We start from the raw sequence: 21,580 nt of genomic DNA, 5'->3' as shown, positions 1-21,580 counted from the left end.
CTGTAAAATAAAGAAAACGAATTATGGAGATCGATTTAATTTTATTTGAACAAAATAGGAACCAAGCAATTGATGGGGGAAACCGAGCCATAGATTAGGTCTTTAAGTTTATATCGATGCAAAACCAGTAGCATAAGGTTAAATAGAAATCGAGCGCGCTAACTAAGTCTCTGCTCAAAGTTTGAGATGACAGGATGAAAAACTTCTACCATAGTCAAAGACTCTTCTATGTAATAATACAAAAAATGCCAAGGTTATCTTATTTTTAAAGTAATACCCATAAGATTAAAACAGGTAAAGACTACTTATATAAGCAATAGAGAGTCAACATTCTTAAATATAAATATTTACTGTTGCTTAGTTTTCCAACAGTAGTATAGACGATCAGCAAACCACTTAGCATGAAGAAAGTATCAACTCCAATCATGGCAGTAGTCACCCATATTGAACTAAGTGACATAGCCCACTGCAACAGAGCAAGAAAAAATAAATTGCTGATGTTTGTCGTAATCAAGCATTTAGTCTTCATAGATCTATCTGTATATAAATGAACAGTGCAAGAAAAGAGAAGCTTATAAAAGATAATAGAAAATAGAATAAGAAAGATATTTAAACATAATACCTACGCTTAAATAAAATCAAAGTTAAAGCGCTAAACTGTTGACGATTCCTCTACTAACATGAGCCTGGCTCTTAAATAAGAAGAAGAACAACAGCTTCCTTAAATTAAAAAAAAACATACTACGGTATTTAAATAGGCAAACACTTAGATGGATCATCTGATCGAAAGTGATTACCGCCATCCATTGACATCGGCCGAGGGAACTAAGAACTTCTGTTTCCTTGACCTGCAATTTTACACTGGTTCTTCCTATCATTCAATTCGGAATTTTGTAGAGAGGTGACGATTTCAAGATAGGTATTGCCCTCTTTAAAAAAAGTGCACATTTGACCTGCGAAACCTTGGAATATCTACAACATACGGGTGGAACTGCAGCCTACGTCTAGTCCTCCTACTATGGAAAGAAGAAGGCGGAATTTAATCACAGAATTCCATCTCACACTCTACGTCATATATCATGTAAAGTATGTACCGATAAACAGGCAACTTTACATATATAGAGGTTGCATATGGAAGAACTTGTCACGTCCAGGTAAATTGTACTATAGAAATGGTGATTTTATTTCTACAAATGGTATTTTCTTCTTTCTAATAGTAATTATGAAGAGTCACAAATCCGGTAGAGATCAGGTTTATTTCCTTTTTTAAACATAAAGTGATTTAAACTTATATATAATAAAAAACAGAGTAAAGACAGAGATCAATTTTGTAATAAATAATGTCAAAATACCTGAAAAATGTCCGCGTTATTTAGAACAGGTGACGAAGTAGAAAATGTGTGCCCAATTACAATCCAAGCCATAGATATTGCTCTGATGCCATCCACACATTCTAAAGTACCGCGAACTGGTTTATATGTGATGAGACGACGAGAATTTGTGTACACTGAGAACGACTGACAAATAGTGTTGAGAGATTTGGGGTCTGAAATAAATAAAATATAATTTTATACCAAAAATGTTTCCTTATTCAAAAATTTTAAGTAACTTCCTTTATACATATTTAAATAAATACTATCTTACCTCGTTTACGAATAAGAGTATTCCAGATATCGTAGCTTGTACTAAGAATCGCCAGTAATCCAATTAAACTGAAGACGACACTGAAAAAAGTCTGTTACTCATTTGTACAGTCAACACATCAAACACATACAAACACTTTTCTGCAAATATCACCTCCAGACCGGCGGAAAAAGATTCGTCTATGTGTAGCTTGGTATGCTGCCTTCAAAATTGATTACATATTCTAGATCAGATATTATTTTCGAAACCAACTCGGTACACTACAGTTATCATATACCAGATATTTTCGATAACTTCCGATCTATTGTTCATTTCTTTCCTTGTCTATATTTAGCAAAATGAATGGAACTGTAAGGACAACAAACTGTTTGTAAACAGTATTATCTTTTTCTTAATAACTAATGAATAATAATTTAAAAACCCTCGACACAAAACTGTGTACTCCAAAAAGTCATCATCGATCAACCTCGTCCAGACAAACCGATTTTATTAACCGACTTCAAAAAAGGAGGAGGTTCTCAATTCGACTGTATGTTCTTTTTTCTTTTCGTTTTTTTTTGTATGTATGTTACGCGATAACTTCGGTATTTGTGAACCGATTTTCATGATTCTTTTTTTGTTGGAAAGGAGGTATTTCCATAGTGGTCCCATTTCATTTTGAAGAAAATCATCCACCTCAAAGGGTGGCTGTTCACGCATGAAGATTCATTTTTATAAATAGCGCCTAACTTTAATTTAGGAGCAATTACTTTTAGCAATTATTTAGTTGATTTTGCTATTTCTCCAATTCAAGGCGTTTTTCTCTCGATATACTTTGAGTAGTGTCGTAGTGAGAACCTATTTTTATTATCTCCAGTATCAAGCCCTGTATAGTGGCGAACTAGGGGATATTTCAATGAAACTTAGCATATAGACGTAATTCCACGTACTTTTGAGGTCGGTTATTTCAGTACTCTGTACTGAGATTATTTAAAGGCAATCCGATACAATTCAATGAGAATAAACACGACTGTTATAGTATAGGAGTTCAAAAGTTTAAATCATTAAATCAAGGTTACCAAAGTACAACAAATTTCAAGTCGATCGGATAAGTGCAGAAAATTAAATATTCCTTTTAAGAGTGAGATCGTTACAATAACTGAAAAAAGAACAGATGAACAGCTTTTTTTTTATAATACACGCCTATCAATAACAGTGATACGACGAGCCACTTAGAGCTTTAAATCGCAAAGATCTTAGGGGCATAAGTTGACAAGTCCTATGTGCCGGTAATTTCATCAGCACCCCTACCTTTCAAAACAGGAACGCAGCAATGCTGACATTACTGCTTAACGGCGGAAATAGGTACTTCCTTGGACGAACTCTTTCACAAGGAGCTTTACAGCTACAAAATGTAAAACTATAGCTAAGAAACATCCTAATTAAATTAGCTTTCAAATAAAAAAACGCCTTAAATTCTGGCCGGCAATTTGGGAGCTACGATGCCACAGTAAGAAACACAGATAGGCGAGTTTTTACACTCAAGAATGGCGCAAATTTGTATGATATAGACGTTGACCTACCAATAAATGGACGTCGGGTTCGCGCTAAAAAGTGTCCGCACGTGTAGGGTCGCATACAGAGCGTCAATCGCGCAATAGTCTTCGTTTGTTCGAGTGACAGCGCGATTGTCAATCATGCAGTAGTACAAGGCGATAGCACGAAATTCTCACAGGACATTGGCGAAATCGCCATTTTTTTACTTGACATTGGCAAAATCATTGATTATTTCGATGGAGCCATAACATTTAAAAGAAGAAGAAGATAAGCAGTACAAATAATAACTTGTAAAAATTACTGCAGTAAAGTGTGAAAATAGGATTTTGTATCATGTTTTCACTAAACAAATAAGTTGTGTTATCATAGTTGTCATTTAAAAGTGTTATTTTGTACAGTTTTATAGTATTTAATTTATATATAACTGAATCGTAAATATAAATTACAAAAGCACACGAAATAATGAAATAGCTAACTGTCCTTTTTCTACTCATTGCATGCGCAAATGATGGAAAGAGACTCATTAGGTCAGTTTCAAGAAAATACATTTGCCCGAAATAACATTAGCTCGAATTTTCATAAAGTGTTTTTACGAAGATTACAAAACAAAAGCTAATTTTGTCTTTGTGAAAGGCATCAAAATTACTCTAAAGCGTAACGGTTTCATTATAAATCGTTTTTCGGAATTACGGATATTTGAGTTTACGTTTAGTTAGAATATCGGTACATTTCTTATATTACACGCTTATTTTCACATTTGTAGTAATAATTGTATGTATGTATCTGCCCAACTCTTTATTATACCTTTAAGTGAATTTGTACAAAATTCGACATAATAATATATATAAAAGAATTAATTAATATTTACGAGAAAGGCTATTCCATTACACTTGTGTTCAAGTAATTTTCAGTCGAAGCTAAATATGATGCATTTTGTTAAGTTTCCAGTAGAAGCTAAATATGGTGTTTTTGGGCATTTAAATTGTTGTAAGCAAATTTAGGCAGTACTGCAATGACATTACAATTTAAATTAAATGTTTTAGTTTTTTATATTTCGTTATATGTCACTACGTTTGTATAGGGTAAGCTCGGACATTTTTTTCTTGGTTTTTGTATTAGACCCGATGTCCATATAGACGACGAAATCATAATTGAAATGTAAAAAAATACCAAAAATACTTACATAGCCACATAAACTCCCGGTGCCCAGGGTTTGTCGTTTTTGAACCGACAAAATTGTTCTTGAAAATTTACCAACTGAGTCCCAAAGAGATTCGGCAACGCCTGTTTTATGGTGCAAGGCTTGGGTAAGCAAACCGCTACTCTAAATTGTATATCACCGACATTAACTGCATCCGTTCTAAGAAGAATAAATATTTAGGTAATGTTAACTTTAGCTGTAACTTGCTTATTATATCCAGTAAACTTATTTATATAAATATTGTACACTTTGTGAGTAATCACAAAGGTCACAATATTTAATATTGTTAGTCTTTATTTAATGTTAACTATAGAGTAAATTCGATATTCTACTAAATTTAATATTTAGTTTTGATTATATATAATGCTAGTGCACGTAGTTTAACCTACTACATGGCTTCTATTATTATTACTTTTTATAGATAAATAACTATACTAAATTATTACAATTTTACAAGCAATTTATTGGTAACTATAGAATACTTACCTTGGAGTTTCTTTACTTTTTATCCCGTTCAGTGTTTCCAAATTCTGTCGCATTCTTTCATATAAATTTATGTCATCCTTCAAAGGACCAACTGCCTTTTTTACGTTTTCCAGTTCAGTTGGATCTCCAAAATTTACAAGATCTGATAACCCAATACTTATTTGACAATACTTCCCATCAATAAGCATATCATCGACTTCTTTATTAATACCAAGGCACTGACGGTAATTTCCTAGGTCCAGAAGATTGAATTGTAGAATCCCTCTAGGTATTCTTGGGCCTGCCTCGACAACTGTAGGTATAATAGAGTTAAGAGAATCATTATGAAAGTTGCCCTGAAACATGTTCAGAGAGTCGCAATTTGTGACTTTGAAAAAACATGTTTTTCATTTAATAGTATACGACTACTTACATGTCATCATCAACAGCGTATCGTTCAAAGACAAATATTCTAGTTGTCTGGCACATAGCTCAGGATCTAAAACTTCTTCGTATATATTTGGATCAAAGGGTGGATGGGTGGCATCCCAGTCAATAATCACAGCTCTATTATCATGTTCACTATTTACTATTTCAATGAAAACTAGAGTGCAAAACATAACAAAAGATATTTTAATCAACATCGTATTTAATCCAGTAGTAACCAAAATGCGAGCTTCTACTAACTATGTCCAATCCTCCTGTCGTCCGATATCAAACTACAACATGAATCAGTTTTTAATCGTATCTGTACTAAAAATCAAAGTTTATCAGCAGTGATAATAATATGTACCTATATTTCATGGACATCAATTACACAAAATAGAAGACAGCGACAAATGAGTTTTCAGGCTCAAAGGTGAGTTTTCTTACAGTGAGTCATCTTTTTAGAATCACTTTACCATTAATTAGTCAATTATTAATCAACTAGGCTATTTTCAGAGCCCAAGTATGATTACAGTCATGCCCTCTGGTACACTAAACACATTGCCTAAAGACCTTACATACTATGTAATATGTAAAAATACGAAACAATGCGTAAAAAAGTATAAAAACATTTTCTATCAAACGTTACCAGAATTAATATTATTAGATTTAATTATTAATACAAAGATCGATCACTCAGAAAAAACACTCAGAAAAAATTCCTTCGATCCGGTCGGATTCGAACCGACGTCTTCTTGCATACCGTGGCAGACGCTATACCAACTAAGCCACAGAACGAACTAACGGACCTCACGAATCTTTTTATGTGCTTGCGTCGTGTCTTTGTACTTGGTCTTTTAACGACTTTTTAGTCGTAGCGCCATCTATGAGAAATCTATTACAGATTTATCACCCAGTTAGCACCTTTACAGCTACCAGTCCTGGCGAGAGATGTCGCTATTCACTGTATTAATTAAATTTTTATTGAATTGATATTCAATTATTTTTTGTGAAATTACTCTACTAGTTTGTTATAATTATTAAAAAAAGACATTTCTCATTCAATAAAAATTTAATTAATACAGTGAATAGCGACATCTCTCGCCAGGTCTGGTAGCTGTAAAGGTACTAACTGGGTGATAAATCTGTAATAGATTTCTCATAGATGGCGACTACGACTAAAAAGTCGTTGAAAGACCAAGTACAAAGACACGACGTAAGCACATAAAAAGATTCGTGAGGTCCGTTGGTTCGTTCCGTAGCTTAGTTGGTATAGCGTCTGGCACGGTATGCAAGAAGACGTCGGTTCGAATCCGGCCGGATCGAAGTAATTTTTTCTGAGTGTTCGATCTTTGTATTAATAATTATAACAAACTAGTGGAGTAATTTCACAAAAAATAATTGAATATCAATTCAATAAAAATTTAATTATTATTAGATTTTTTTATATTTTATATATATATATCAAATGACAGGTGGAATAAGTAATGCGTCTGGTGGTAAGCGACACCCCTGTCCATAACAGTTGCAGTGCCACTCAAAACCTTAAATTGCAATGTTCTAAAGGGACTGCAAATACGCCTGTCACCTTGAGTCTACGTCATTAGGAGGGAGGCCTGGTCCTAGCTGCGACATATGGCATTTTGAGAAGTTGGCATTCTGAGAATCTGGCAATCTACTAACCGCTCACGCGATGCGCTCCTCCTGCCGCAAAATGGCGGCTATTTGGTTTCGCAAATTAGTAAAGAATTCAGTTTAAATACAAGTTTTTATAAATAAGAATTATTATTCTGCATTGCTAAATAAATACCATCCGTACTACCAACAAAAACATCTCAAATAAAATGCAGTAATACACCGCAAATCCTGCACTTAAAAAGCACTAATTAAGTTTTTGGTGTACTTGGATAAATATGATAATATTCCGTTTGAGTGGTTCTAACGTTTACCATGAAATTACTCCTTAAAGTTTAATTTATAAACATTAATATTCAGGGTAAACTTAGAAAACGCTACTTACGGTATGTTTTCAATAAATAAACACCGAAATCACCAGCCCAAACAATAACACACACGATTGTCGTGACGTATTTCTGAAGTTGTTTATTTTTTTTAAATGACAGACCCAGGCATTAAAAACTTTATGGTTTGCTAGAGTAGTTACCGAAATAGCAATTAATATTAGTTCTTTTACCTGTTATAACTTCGATATCCGATAAATCGGTATAAAATCATCACCGGCACCTCTAGGTGTGGTATGCGTCTACGGCTGCATGTATCGCGTGAGCGGCTAATGTGGCATTCTGCGAATCTGGCGTTCTGCTAATCTGATATTCTGCCTGTTTGGCTTTTAGCGTTTCTCGCATATAGCGTCAAAACGAGTCCGCACGTTTCCCCACATTGGTGATCAACAACGCAGACATTCTTTTGTTGTTTGAGTGAATTCACAAAAGTAAATTTACTTGTAATATGTTATGAAAATATAATAATAATTAATTTAGTTACAGGCAGAAATTTATTAAGTAGCTTTACTATAGCATCAGATAAAATCATGTATAATGAACTTAAGAACTCGTCATGTAATGATAGTTTATTATAAGTATTGATAATAAAATAAATTGCATTTATAACCTATAGTATAACAATGATAATCTAAATCATATTTACATGTTTTGATATAATTTTAATGGCTCATTAAAGTATTGTAAAATTATAAAATACAAAAATCCTGTCAACAATTTATGTTTCATTTCCGTGAATATGTAGTTTTTAAAAATAATAAAAAATAAATTCATATGAAATAATAGTGTCTGTCCTTCCAGTGCAGGCGGGAGTAAGAAATTGCTACACGTACTGAAAATGCCTCGAGGAGCCATTGGTCCATTGGTCCATGAAAGATCTTATAAGGGCTACTCTTCCAATGTCTCTCAAAAGGAAGCTGATGGACACGTGCATCCTTCCCACACTAACCTATGACGCGCAGATTTGGTCACTTACATAGATCCAGAAATTCAAACTCGGGGTCTATCAACGAGCAATAGAGCGCAGCATACTTGGTGTGAAACGGACTGAGCGAATTCGGAACACGACACTGCGCTCCAAAACTCAGATTGCTGATGTAGCCCAAAAAGCTGCGAAGCTGAAATGGAGTTGGGCTGGTCATATCTGCCGCACGCCTGAAGACCTGTGGGCCAAGGTAACCACCCAGTGGAGCCCCAAAAGCGTAAAGCGCCGCGGTAGACCGAGGAAGCAATGGCGTAACTAACTGGACACCTATGATAAAGCTTGGGTCCAGTTAGCTCAGAATCGGGATGCGTCGAGGGATCAGGCTAATTGTGATTGTAATTTTATTTGCAATAATACCTAGTTAATATATTTTTAACTATTAAAAGAGATAAAATAGTTGCTTTGAAATTTAGAATTTTTATTCAGAAAGTATAAATATTTTATACCCTCGGTATACTGCCGTCCGCTAACTAAACCGCGGCTAAGAGACAAAATATTTTTTTGCCGCGGCTAAGTGATAAAATATTTTTTTACCGCGGCTAAGTGACAAAATATTATTTTACCGCGGCTAAGTGATAAAATATTTTTTTAAAGTGTCACAACAAAACCATAACCCAGGGTTCTTATCATCTTAGGGTAAGTTCCGGTAAGTCAAAGACGTTAACTAATTTTAACTATTTTTAAAAGAGAATTTTGTGTTCTATTTTTTGCTTTTTAAAACGGATATTTTCATTTAGCCGCGTTTAGTAGACGGCCGTATAATAAAAGCACATCATTACACTAATACATTGTCAAGACGGAGATTTATAGATTTTAGGAATGCAGTTACTCGATAACATTTTTGTGCTTAAATAAGAGTCATAAAATTGTAAATATACATTTTTTTTCCATGTAGTTCATATTATTTTTAAGACTTTCATATAACAAAAGTACGGTCAAGGATTGCACTGGCTTTCTTGGAAACTTAGAGCGACGACACACGAATATGCGTTGTGTCGGCGTAGCAACACACGCCTGATCAGTCCCATATCTTTCTACATAAGATTTGTTTATAGTGCCCCTCCCTATCAACCTCTTGCACACCTGATCAGTGACGCTACGTTGTACTACATTATAATTTAGACTACATGCCACAAGGTGTGCAGCTCGCGAACCCTTAGCAAAGAGGCCAGATCTGTTCGCACCCTTAAATATATGATGGTTACTTTTGTATCTATTTACAACCTGGAAAGATTTTCTGTCCAGAAGACCTAGCCGCTGTAGACGTATTTCCAAACCTTTGTATATTATAATACATAATGAAGCTACACAATCTTAGTAGTGTTTGATGTTCGGACACTAAATAATGTTACATAGAAGAAATACTAAGATTGTGTCTTAGTTTCTTTTAAATTTAAAAAGTTGCAGAATATAGTGATTTAATTAAAAAAACCATTTCAATTTAAGGATTTATTTACGTATTTGGTTTCCCTCGTTTTGCCCTGATTAATCACAAGTAGATTTTTCGACGCTCCTTTTATCACCTCGTTGCTCTGAATTAGATTTTTTGAGATCTGCAAAACATAATGTTATTAGAAAAAAGAAAAAATGTTGAAAATTAATCTTATATACATATTTGTATCACATCACCACTTAAGAACGTTTCATATAATCGCAGAAGAGAGTTTGTGAAGACTATTTATTTGATAATTTTATTTGTTTACAAACGTCGCTTAAGTTAGACAGTTCAAACAGGGTGAAGTCTTACATGGGGTGACGCTGTTATCGTTTGGAAGTGTTACGAATAATCAAAGACTGAAAAATATCTGACATGATCCTGTATGTAACTATGATCTTGTAAAATAACTGATTGTCTTAAGCTGACCCCGGTAAGATTGCTGTACCCACTTGCTGGCATAGCTCTGTCAGACATGCGCAGAAATGTAGCGGCATCATACGAAAGAGTAAAAATGGCCATCGACACTCGGCACCCTATGCACAATCACTTCACTAAAATAACAGAGACTGAGGAGCCGGAAAATTTTTGTCAAATGTGTCGATCCTCTGAGCATTGAGCCGGCTCAAGCGAAGTGCAACATTTGGTGCGAAACAGTACCATCTACGTTCGTCCAGCCTTCTGAGAGTCTTCCTCTTCGACATGAATTGCCATGACTGATTGCCATGGAGTCTTTAAATAGGCCTCGGACTTAGGTTGGTTAGAGCAAGGACAATTTGTTCAAGTGGGGAATTTTGGATGGTTCTAACCTGGACTGCTTGCGTGGTGTGACTCAAACGATGGCCCACCTCATATCATGCCCTAACACCTGCATGCTTGAAGATTTAGTAGCAGCTACTAGTGACGCGGTCGGCGTGGCTGAGTTCTGGGCCACAATAGTATAATGTATGTCATCGATACGTAAAGAAGAAAAGTTATGATCCGATGACAATTATTGAGAAGGTTAATTCACCAAAAAGGGGAATAAATTGTCGATGCTTTATAAACAAGTTTGCATTGACACGACAGGTTTTTTGTGTTAGCTTGGGAAGTAAACAATTGTGCGACCACTCTCTGCGAATTCCCCACAAGACATTTAAAATTCGTTTTATGATTTGTCTTTTGGAAAGTAAATAAATGAATTAATCGCTATCCACTGATTATTATTTAATCACTGATTGAACGAATTGATAATAAAAGTTGTTTTCGGCAACAAACCCTTTGGGAGTTATTTATAATATATAGGTATATTATTAATTTGAATAATTTTTTATTATAAAAAATATTAATATATATTTTTAATTATATTTTTTATACATAGTGTAACAAACCTACTTTATGTAATAGACGGCCTTATGCCAGATTGTTCACTTTTAGTTCTCTAAGAATCCGCTAGATGGCATTATCCCATTTGGCGTTATTTCTGAATCGCGGTGTTAAGATTTTCCCTCGAATGGCGACTACTTGAACACAATTTTGTTTACGTGAAAAGAAATCTGAGAATACAGAGAGCTCAGTAAGGCAACCAGGAGTTGAGTCTGCTACGCGGATCTTTTGGTATTTCGTACGCTCATATAGGGTGAAAGATTATTGCCCATCATATAGGGTGAACTGAATAAACCTCATCTCGCGGAACGGTTTCCAGGAGTGAGTCCTTCTTGGGAACAACTGCCCGGTCCTTCCGCATAGACGGTGAAATTGTATTGGCGACATACAAGGTGAAAATAAAAATCTTCTGAACCATTTGGAGTTTCACTTGGCTTGTTGGTTTCGTAACCTCATCCAACGGACGAAAGAACCTCCCTCCTTTACAATAGTATATAATTATTAATGCTGTAATGTATTATAATTATAAAAAAATAAATTAATATATAAAAATTTTAAAACTTACCGCCTCCTAAGAGCACCTTGAAAATAATGGCACACGGAGAATCCACCATAATTGTAAAAACAAAGCTGATAATCAAAATTATAACTAATTGACCGCAGAACATGTACATCTGAAACATAAAAATAGTTTTATAAAATCCTGTTCCGACGAATTTTTTTTTTATTAATTTCTTCTTTCGTGACCGTAGTGTATCATAATACAATAAGTAAGTTTATTAGTAAATTTTTGTCCTATTAATCAGTAATGAAAATATTTATATTTTACTTTTACTTATATAATTGACACAAGAGTATTTATTACACACGCAATATTTATCATATATAACCATAAACTTTTTGCGCCTATAAACCTTACACATTATGAGTTTATTCTAAGAGCCAAAAAATATTTAGGGGATGTTTCTATTTAAAATCATTCATTATACAAAGACGAACTATCGAGTATATAATCAGAAATAGAGACGAAATAATAAAAAAAAACCTGGCAACCTATCAGGCAAATGAGCCATAAATCACTTTTAAATATCAATTCTCGTTTGCGCTGAAATCACAAATTAGAGAGCTGAAATAGTACAGCGCCAACATCTGACCTGTGTGTACGTCTCCGTATATTCCAAAAATATTCTGTACAAACAGCAAAACATCTGACTACAAAACAAACGGAATCACATTTCATCCGTAATTAAATATGTAATTTTTAAATTTTCGTCCAGCAAAGCTCAAGTTAAACTGATGGATTTGAAGTGAAATAATTGACGACACCCATCAATTGTTTCGTATTCGGGCTGGCCAATCGGAGCGCAGCTGTGACCGTAATAATTTGGTAGAATAGTTTTCAAACGAATTAAATGACGTTTCGTCTCTATTTCTGGTTATATACTCGATGGATCGAACAAACACATAGAAAAAGCCTTCGATCCGACAGTTGACATCCAACACAAAAATCCACAACGAACACATTAGAAATTGCTAAGTTCAATTGCGAAGAGCCCCGTAGAAACAAAAAACGCTGGTTTGTGTCCAGTAGAATCAAAGAAGTTTTTCTTTATGTTTATTCGGTCTTTGTATCAATAATAATAACAAACTAGTAGAGTTTTAGTTTTAATTCAGTAGCAGTAGAGCTCCTTGAGAAAGATTTCGTCCAGTGAAGTACTGCCACTTTACCTATTTCTATTGCCAAGTGGTAATGTAAACATTAAGGGTGCTGGTGAAATTACAGGCACGTGGGACTTGTCAACTTATTTCTCAGGGTGGCAGGTTCAGTGGCAGCATACCTCAGATCTTTGCAATTTAAAGCTCTGAGAGCCACAACTATTGTGGACAGGCGTGTCGCTTACCGCCAGGTCCACGACGTGTTCGTCCCATCACTTGGTATATTATAAATATAAATAAATAGAATGTTTTCACGTAAGCGAATGTCAAGGTAGCAAAAACTTCATGATATTCAATAAAACATTATATAGTCGGAGCCAATTATCATTATAAAACGTAATGTAACAGAATTCAATTTATTGTAATGTGCTATAGGAAAGGATAAATCTTAGCTAGAGAAACGGTTTACTAAGATATCTATGAATCGCATTAACAAGTTCGATCGTAGTTTCTTTGTTTATAAATGTTACATAATTTTGACAACTTGAACTGGTTAAGGTCGCAGAGAGAATGGTGCTGGTGTCGTTAGAATCGGTTGATTTGATCAGACATCTGATATGATTGATTCTACGACATAATGGTCGTTGGCAGGGTTCCCACATGAAAATAAGGAGTGAGGTTAATGGTCCATGCTTTATAAAAAAGCTCATTGACAAGAGAGACTTTTGGGTGAGATGCTTGGAAAGTGAACATCCGAGCGCTGCAGACCCTGTGAACTGGCCGCGTGACATTTCAAATCCTTTATAACCTGATTCATGTTTTGTACTTTCGAACTAATTACTGTGAAAAGTGGATAAACGTATTAATTGCTATCAACTGACGTTATTATAGGTTATTACGTATATCGTAATTAAATTAATAAAATTTCGAAAATAATCGGTACTCACAGTAAAAATTATTATAAGTAATTATTTAAATTAACGATCGTAATACATATTTACACCTCGTTTATAATAATAGCATGTATCGTTCTATTAAACCATAACAAACAAAAACATTAGAAGCTAAAGAAGTTAAATTAAAAAAAAACAGTTCCAGATACTCACAAAATTTAACACAGAAAAGTAAGCGTGTTGCGTAGCTGCTCCGTGTATAACAAATTGTATGGGAAAATGCAACAAATACATCGCATACGAAAGCCGAGACGGTAATTTCCAAAGTTTCAGTGACAGGAACCAGTTGATCGGGCCTAAAAGTGTTAAACGATATTATACTTCACTATTTAAAGAGATTGGCGGCGACATTTCATCATTTCACGTACACACAAGTCTCCTAATCTACTTGTTATAATGTAATAAATACTTAATATAATGTAAATATATTAGACAATATCACATACGTTGCTCCGATCCCAAAGTAAGTAATTAAAGCGCTTGTATTATGGAAATGGGAAAGAACGACGGTACCACAAACACCCAGACCCGAGACAATAAAGAAAAGTTTTCTAGGTTGACCCGACTGGGGATCGAACCCGGAACATATGAAAACCGGTGTCAAGCCACTCGACCACGGAGATCATCGACGTCGAGATTCAGGCGTTACTTTTTGCGGAAGTCCATGTTAATAATAATGCGAGTAAAGTAATTTGTAACTCCGCAAACACGTGGAAGTTAAACTGTGCAAAATACCTAAGCTTGTTTGACTTTTTTTTCATGCAGTTAATTTTTCCACTCTCCGCCCCATAAAATTAATAAAAGAAGTAATATGCGCAACTACAGTCACAGACACCACCATCAAAAATATACCCGACACGTGTTTCGCGTGGATACGAGGTTATCGTCAGTGGTTGTTGATTGTTCGACATTCGGCGAAGACGTCGGCGAAACACATGTCGGGTTTTGGTGGTGGTGTCTCTAACCGGTTGTTACGCTTGTGTTATTAATTTCACGAGGAGAGAGGGTGAGAAATTCAAATGCATGAAAGAAAATTCAACACAAACATCATTGACTTACAAATAAATGGACGACGGGTCTAATACAAAAACCACGAAAAAATGTACCAAGTCAACCTATTTAAACGTAGTGACATGTAAAGGAATATGAAAAAGCTAAAACGTTGAATTTAAATTGTAATGTCATCGCAGTACTGTCTAATTTTGCTTGCTTCGCTGTCAGTCGAACAAACGAAGACTAAAGCGTGAATGATGCTCTGTATACGATTTTAACGCCCTATAAGTTCGGACACTTTTTAGCGCGGACCCGACGTTCATATAATTGTAAGTCAATGACAAACATAGTTATTTTGCATAATTTAACCTCCACCTGGTTCGTGGAGTAGCAAATTAATTTTCTTCCGTTTTTAACCGACTTTAAAAAAGGAGTAGTTTCTCAATTCGACTGCTTTTTTGTACGTATGTTATGCGATAACTCCGTAAATTTTTAAACCGATTTTGATGATCTTTTTTTGTTGGAAAGACGGTACCGCAGTAGTAGTCGCATTTCAATTTGAATAAAATATTCTACCTCTAACTAGGTGGCAAACTAGGGGATGAATGACTTTTGAGGTCGGTTTTTTTGTAGTAGAAATTATTATATAATAAATACATTACGGTATAGTCATGTGCAACAGGATGTACGTACACACTTTGCGAAATTGAAATACGTCTCTTGTAGAAGATGTTAAATGACACTACGAAATATACATAAATATTAGATAGATGTATAAATATTTTTGTATTTTTTTACATGTAGTTCTCACCTCCGTAACCTTCAGCGCAAGCAAGAATGAGCCAGCCAAGTCCAAAAGCCCACATTGGTCGCATGAAGGAATTTACAAAATTGTCATAAGTTTGGTTATCAAAGTCAGCATTTTTCATAGGCTCGGTTGCGTAGAAAGCCAACCCTAATACAGCTAAGTCAAAAATCCATAATATACATTTCATGACCTGTAAAACAATAATTTCTGTAATTTCATTTTTATCTGATTTAGCACGCTATATCCGAGACTATAAACTAACGCTAGGGTGGACATTATGTACGAGAATTTATTCATTGTGTTATAAAGAAATCATTTTATCGTATTAAACAAATTATCTAGTTGTACGTGTCTTTTTTTGATCAAGTAGGTAATGGCGCGTACAAGTAGTGCGTCTGGTGATAAGCGACACGTCTATTCATAATAGTTATATGGCCACTCAAAGCTTTAAATAACGAAGACCTGATGGTCACTGCCACTGTGTCCGTTAGCGTGAAACACGAAGTTAACAAATCTTATGAGCGTGTAATTTACCAGCACCCTCACGCTTCAAAACCTTGACGTAGTAATGCTCATTTACCGAATAGACATGTTGAGAATGTTGTCAACATTTTTTCACAAAATGTGCATTATTTAACAAAATAGAATAATTATCAACTTCGGTTCGAATCCGACCGGATCGAAGGAATTTTTTCTGAGTATTCGATCTTTGTATTAATAATTATAACAAACTAGTGGAGTAATTTCACAAAAAAATAATTGAATATCAATACAATAAAAATTTAATTAATACAGTGAATAGCGACATCTCTCGCCAGGTCTGGTAGCTGTAAAGGTACTAACTGGGTGATAAATCTGTAATAGATTTCTCATACATGGCGCTACGACTAAAAAGTCGTTGAAAGACCAAGTACAAAGACACGACGCAAGCACATAGAAAAATTCGTGAGGTCCGTTGGTTCGTTCCGTGGCTTAGTTGGTATAGCGTCTGGCACGGTATGCAAGAAGACGTCGGTTCGAATCCGACCGGATCGAAGGAATTTTTTCTGAGTGTTTTTTCTGAGTGATCGATCTTTGTATTAATAATTATAACAAACTAGTGGAGTAATTTCGCAAAAAAATAATTGAATATCAATTCAATAAAAATTTAATTAATTATCAACTTTTATTTGTTACTTCTAAGGTTTTAAACTCACCCTTGTTAATCGAATTTTCTTTTCTCGCCAAAAGTGGATCAAGTACCCAAAGCACATCCCGACAAAGAAAGGTGAGCACCTTGTTAACGTATTGTTGTAATAGTAACTCCAGTATTTATTTTCCTGTTCTCGAGTCAATCTGTAATTAAAAAAAGTTTATTCAATTCAGTGTAGCAGGGTTGCCAAGTAATGAGAATCTTGCGCGCTGTATGGGAGGTTTTCGGTTCAACATCCACCGAGAGAATCCAATTCATTGTTTTTATATCATTGCGCAGTTTACTTAACTAGCACTATGGTAAAGAATCTTGGTAGAAAATACGTGTCGAAGAAAGTCCACACAACTCATCAAAAACTTCAACTCCCTCTGGAATAGCATGAGAAGTTTGGCCAAAATTTAAATAATATCCATGAGCCGCCGAGGGGGCATGTTGTGGGCACGACTTGATCGTAAAAAACACTTTTAAATATGTATTGATTAAATCAATTTATAATATTAGGGGTTAAAGTATGAAATTGCCGTTTTATTGCAATAGGTTCTTTGAATTTTCATAGAATCTTCATGGTTTGAGGTTTTCGAATGAAACTTTTTTCAAATGGTTTCTGTGATTTTTTTTTTTTAAATTTGAAACATTTGAATATCGACTTTCAATTGTTTTTGTTATTCAGTTTAGACAAGAAAGATGGATACTGCGAAAATTCGACTGATTTTTGAATACGAGTTCCGACGCGGAACTAACGCGGCAGAAACAGCCCGCAATATCAATGCTGCGTTTGGAGAGGAGTCTACTAATGAACGCACCGTGCGATTTTAGTTTAAACGCTTTCGTGATGCAAATTTCGACATAAAGAACGAGCCACGAGGAAGACCGCCCACACAGGTGAATAACGATGAATTAAGAGAGATAGTGGAAGCCGATCCTAGTCAAACTACTCAGGAATTAGCGGCATGGTTTAACGTTACCTTACCCACAATATTGACTCACCTGCGTCAAATCAATAAAATAAAAAAATACGAAAAATGGGTGCCTCATGATTTGACTGATCTGCAGAAAGAAACGCGTGTTGAAACTTGTGTTGCCTTGTTGAACCGGTACAGAAATGAAGGAATATTGGATCGAATTGTAACATGTGATGAAAAGTGGATTCTTTATGATAACCGGAAAAGAAAAATGCAATGGCTGACCCCGGGTCAAATGCCACAACAGTGTCCTAAAGCAAAACTTACCAATAAAAAGGTAATGGTAACTGTTTGGTGGTCTCAGCATGGTGTTATTCACTATAGTTTTCTCCGATCTGGTCAAGCAATAACGGCAGATGTCTATTGTGCCGAACTCCGAACCATGTTGACAAAACTAGCAGTAAAACAGCCCCGACTCATGAATCGATCTTCACCATTATTGCTCCACGACAACGCGAGACCTCACACAGCACGAGAAACCATTTTGACCCTTCAGGAACTGCAGTTAGAAACCATTCGTCATCCTCCGTATTCACCAGACCTTGCTCCAACGGACTACCATTTTTTTCGTGATTTGGACAATTATCTACGTGACAAGAAGTTTTCTTCCCAGGAGGCAGTACAAAATGCTTTCACACAGTTTGTCCAGTCAAGATCGTCGGAGTTCTATCGCAAAGGCATTAATAACCTTCCCATTAGATGGCAGCAATGTATAGATAATAATGGCAACTATTTTGATTAAATAAATTTGTTCAAAATTTAAAAAATAAACAATTTAGATTTTCAGTACAAATCGGCAATTTCATACTTTAACCCCTATTATTTAGAAATAAATTTATTCAATCAATTTGTGTTTATGCAATACTTACGTAGGTCTTATATAAGTACCAGTGAAATTATTTAGGAAGACGTAAATCGACGATGCCGTAAGAGAAACTAATAACGCAGCAGTCAACGCCGACCAGGCGAGCCTTTTTTTGCCTGATAATACCCAGAATAAAATCAACGGAGACAGGATATGTAGCTGCATATCAATTGCTAAGTACCACGTTTGAGGTACGCACTGAAAATGAAAATAGACTAAATAATGGAGCAAATATTTAGTAAATCACGAGAACTTTTTTTATACACTTATATATTTTTTAACTTGTCTTATAAGTAGCAGAGTATATGGGTCATAAAGAAAAAAGGAAGAAAAGGTGTTCCGGCTACTTCAATTGAATTTAAATATATTGTCTAGATTCAATTGTCTAGATTATATTATTTGACCATGAAAACTAATACTTTTTGAGGACCATTTGCATCTAAGTGATATCATTAGATTTCTTTCAACTATATGAAACAAAAAATTTCCCGTCCAGTAGACTGTTCGGATGCCGAATGTAAAAGTTTGAAAGACAGTTAAAAATGCATAAAATTGCATAAATAAACTTTCTTTTGTTTTGTGTTATCTGTCATATAAAATTAAATACATTCCATTGTTAGGCAAAATATCTACATTTGTTGTTAAAGATTTATAACCTATATAATTCAATAATTTGTACCACATAACACAGAACATATTTAACTTGTGATAAATACCTAAGTGATATTAGTCATCAATCACACAATTCAGATGAATCACATAATCCATTAATTACTTAAGAGGCTATGCTACCTTAGCTCGAATTCAAACTTTTCCCGTACTAGTACGGTCCATTTTCCTTAAGTCAAGCGGCAAAAACTCTGGCATTATATCAAAATTATTAATTATAAAGTATCTATTGAATTCTTGTAAAATTACGAGTTAAGTTTGTGTTTTTTTCTATCGTGAAAATTTTTATGAATCGTGTTTCACACCGTATAGTAATCAAAGTATTTCCTCGATTTTACAATATATCTTTTTCAAAGTGATTGATTCAACAGTCATTGTTATGCGATATAATCACCCAAAGCCATTTGAGGTTACATCGACTCTTAACATTACACTCACGAATTGCAACAAAACTATAATACATACCATTGGTCGAATATAATTATGTACATAAAGCAATGTTGACCACCAGTTTATCCTACACTGTTGCGTCACAACAGCTACTGTAAGCCAATTAGGACCGTCATGAATGTAATGTATAACACCAACATGCAACAGTATGGTAGCGGCCAGTAGCGGGAACATCCGCAGAAGGCGATGAAGGTAAAATAGGTGGAGTTTCTTTAATAGTTTCACTGTCAAATAATAATAATAATAAATGCTTTTCATATAATACATTTTTAGTATAAAGAAATTTGACTAGTAGGTACATAGTCCTTTAAAACATATTTATGAGAAATGGTATGACAAAAATATACTTTTTTAAATTTTTCATCGTACAGTCAAAAATCGGGCTTTCAGTAACTATCATACAGCCAAACGTGACTGTCGTGAACTTCGTGTATTTAAAACACGGGCTAAGCTTGGAATACGTGACCTAGCATCTTTTATTAAATGAAATTTCAACTTTCTGGAACCTTTGTGAAAATCTTAAAATTTTCTTATAGAAATGAAAAATATTGAACGTTTACATATAAATTTGCTAATTCAAATTTCAAATATAATTAGAATCATGTCATGTATCTAAATATTAAATTAACGTATTAACATATTAAACTAATACCCATCACTAATTCCAATAAAACCAAAATAGAAAAAGAGGGTCTACTTATGTATTTGCAAATCAAAGAGTCGATTTCTTGAATCAATGCTTACCGTTGCTAAGTTTTCCAACAGTAGTATAGACGATGAGTAAACCGCTAAGCATAAAGAAAGTGTCCACACTGACTTGGCCTGAAGTCATCCATATAGAATTAAATGAGAAAATCCACTATAAAAGAGTAACAAACAATTAAGTGAAAACAATTTTGTTGAGTCAGACAGCCTTAAATATTTGCCACATTGAGAAAGTATATTTAATATCGCAAATATGTTGCAGGTCTTGGGACATAAGTATCTTATGTTTATGAATTTGCTGACCCTCCCAGTCCTTCAATCCGATGATGCCAACGACAAAGGGTTTTGCGCAGGCAGAAAACTCCACAACCACATTTATTTTGTTTTATATAATGTAGATTTTTTTCATATATTAATATTGCCCATAAAAATAAGTAAGTATGCCTCTTTTCTATCTTCTGTGAAGAATATGCTTTCTCACAATGGCTCAGTGTAAGTAAACTCGGTTTCTTTTTTCTAAGGCAATTTTCAAATCAAATAAATAATACTTAAAAGCCAAAGAAAGAGACGGATTTAACGTGTCATAAAAAAACATATACCCGAAACAAATCCAAATTATTTAGAAGAGGTGGTGGATAGGCAATTAAGTGCCCGAGTACAATCCAAAGCATAGTTATTGCTCTGATACCGTCGACACATTCTATTGCACCGCGAACTGGTTTAAACGTGATGAGACGTCGAGAATTTGTGTACACTGAGAACGATAGGCAAATTGTGTTGAGAGATTTGGGATCTGAAAATAAAAAATATTTTCTAGCAAAAATTGTCGTTGTTAAAAATTTAAAAGCTACCTTTCAAGCCAAAGTACTTAATATTTTTTCATACTATACAAACTATAACAGTCCCTGAATATATAAAACGAGTCTTTATAATATTTTAGGATGCATATAACCCGGCTACCCTCAAAAAGTTTAACTCAAATTTACTCCCATATGATTGTAACTGGAATGCATTAATGCTCACATTATTGCATGGCAGCAAAAATAAGTAAGGTGGCAGAACGTCTCTGAACGAATTCTTTCACAAGGTGCTTTACTGCCGCTAAAAAGACATACGTGTAAAAGTCATAGCATTTGCTAATATACTACAGGAGCTAACCTCGTTTACGAATAACCGCATTCCATATATCGTAGGTTGTACTAAGAATGCCCAATGCACCAAATAAACTGAAGATGACACTGAAAACAAA

The 21,580-nt window shown here is 34.6% G+C and overlaps 1 protein-coding gene across 1 annotated transcript in view; it reads right to left on the bottom strand.

The window, feature by feature from the left end:
* LOC113227060 overlaps positions 1-21,580 on the bottom strand; it is a 32,181-nt gene that overhangs the window by 7,969 nt on the left and 2,632 nt on the right. The window contains exons 4-20 of the mRNA XM_026459933.1: positions 21,490-21,569; positions 20,931-21,124; positions 20,371-20,485; positions 19,642-19,850; positions 18,512-18,705; positions 16,685-16,823; positions 15,492-15,678; positions 13,841-13,983; positions 11,644-11,752; positions 10,143-10,249; positions 8,326-8,601; positions 5,280-5,532; positions 4,868-5,159; positions 4,364-4,540; positions 1,645-1,724; positions 1,353-1,546; positions 352-466 (exon numbers count right to left, since the gene is read on the bottom strand). Of these exons, the coding sequence (XP_026315718.1) occupies positions 352-466; positions 1,353-1,546; positions 1,645-1,724; positions 4,364-4,540; positions 4,868-5,159; positions 5,280-5,532; positions 8,326-8,601; positions 10,143-10,249; positions 11,644-11,752; positions 13,841-13,983; positions 15,492-15,678; positions 16,685-16,823; positions 18,512-18,705; positions 19,642-19,850; positions 20,371-20,485; positions 20,931-21,124; positions 21,490-21,569 (2,864 nt within the window). The remainder of the gene's footprint in view (positions 1-351; positions 467-1,352; positions 1,547-1,644; positions 1,725-4,363; positions 4,541-4,867; positions 5,160-5,279; positions 5,533-8,325; positions 8,602-10,142; positions 10,250-11,643; positions 11,753-13,840; positions 13,984-15,491; positions 15,679-16,684; positions 16,824-18,511; positions 18,706-19,641; positions 19,851-20,370; positions 20,486-20,930; positions 21,125-21,489; positions 21,570-21,580) is intronic.

This window comes from Hyposmocoma kahamanoa, unplaced genomic scaffold (genome assembly GCF_003589595.1).
Source record: "Hyposmocoma kahamanoa isolate Upper Pololo Valley unplaced genomic scaffold, ASM358959v1 202, whole genome shotgun sequence".
Taxonomy (NCBI): domain Eukaryota; kingdom Metazoa; phylum Arthropoda; class Insecta; order Lepidoptera; family Cosmopterigidae; genus Hyposmocoma; species Hyposmocoma kahamanoa.
The sequence above is the reverse complement of the archived record's forward strand: the minus strand, read 5'-3'. Positions and strand labels throughout refer to the sequence as shown.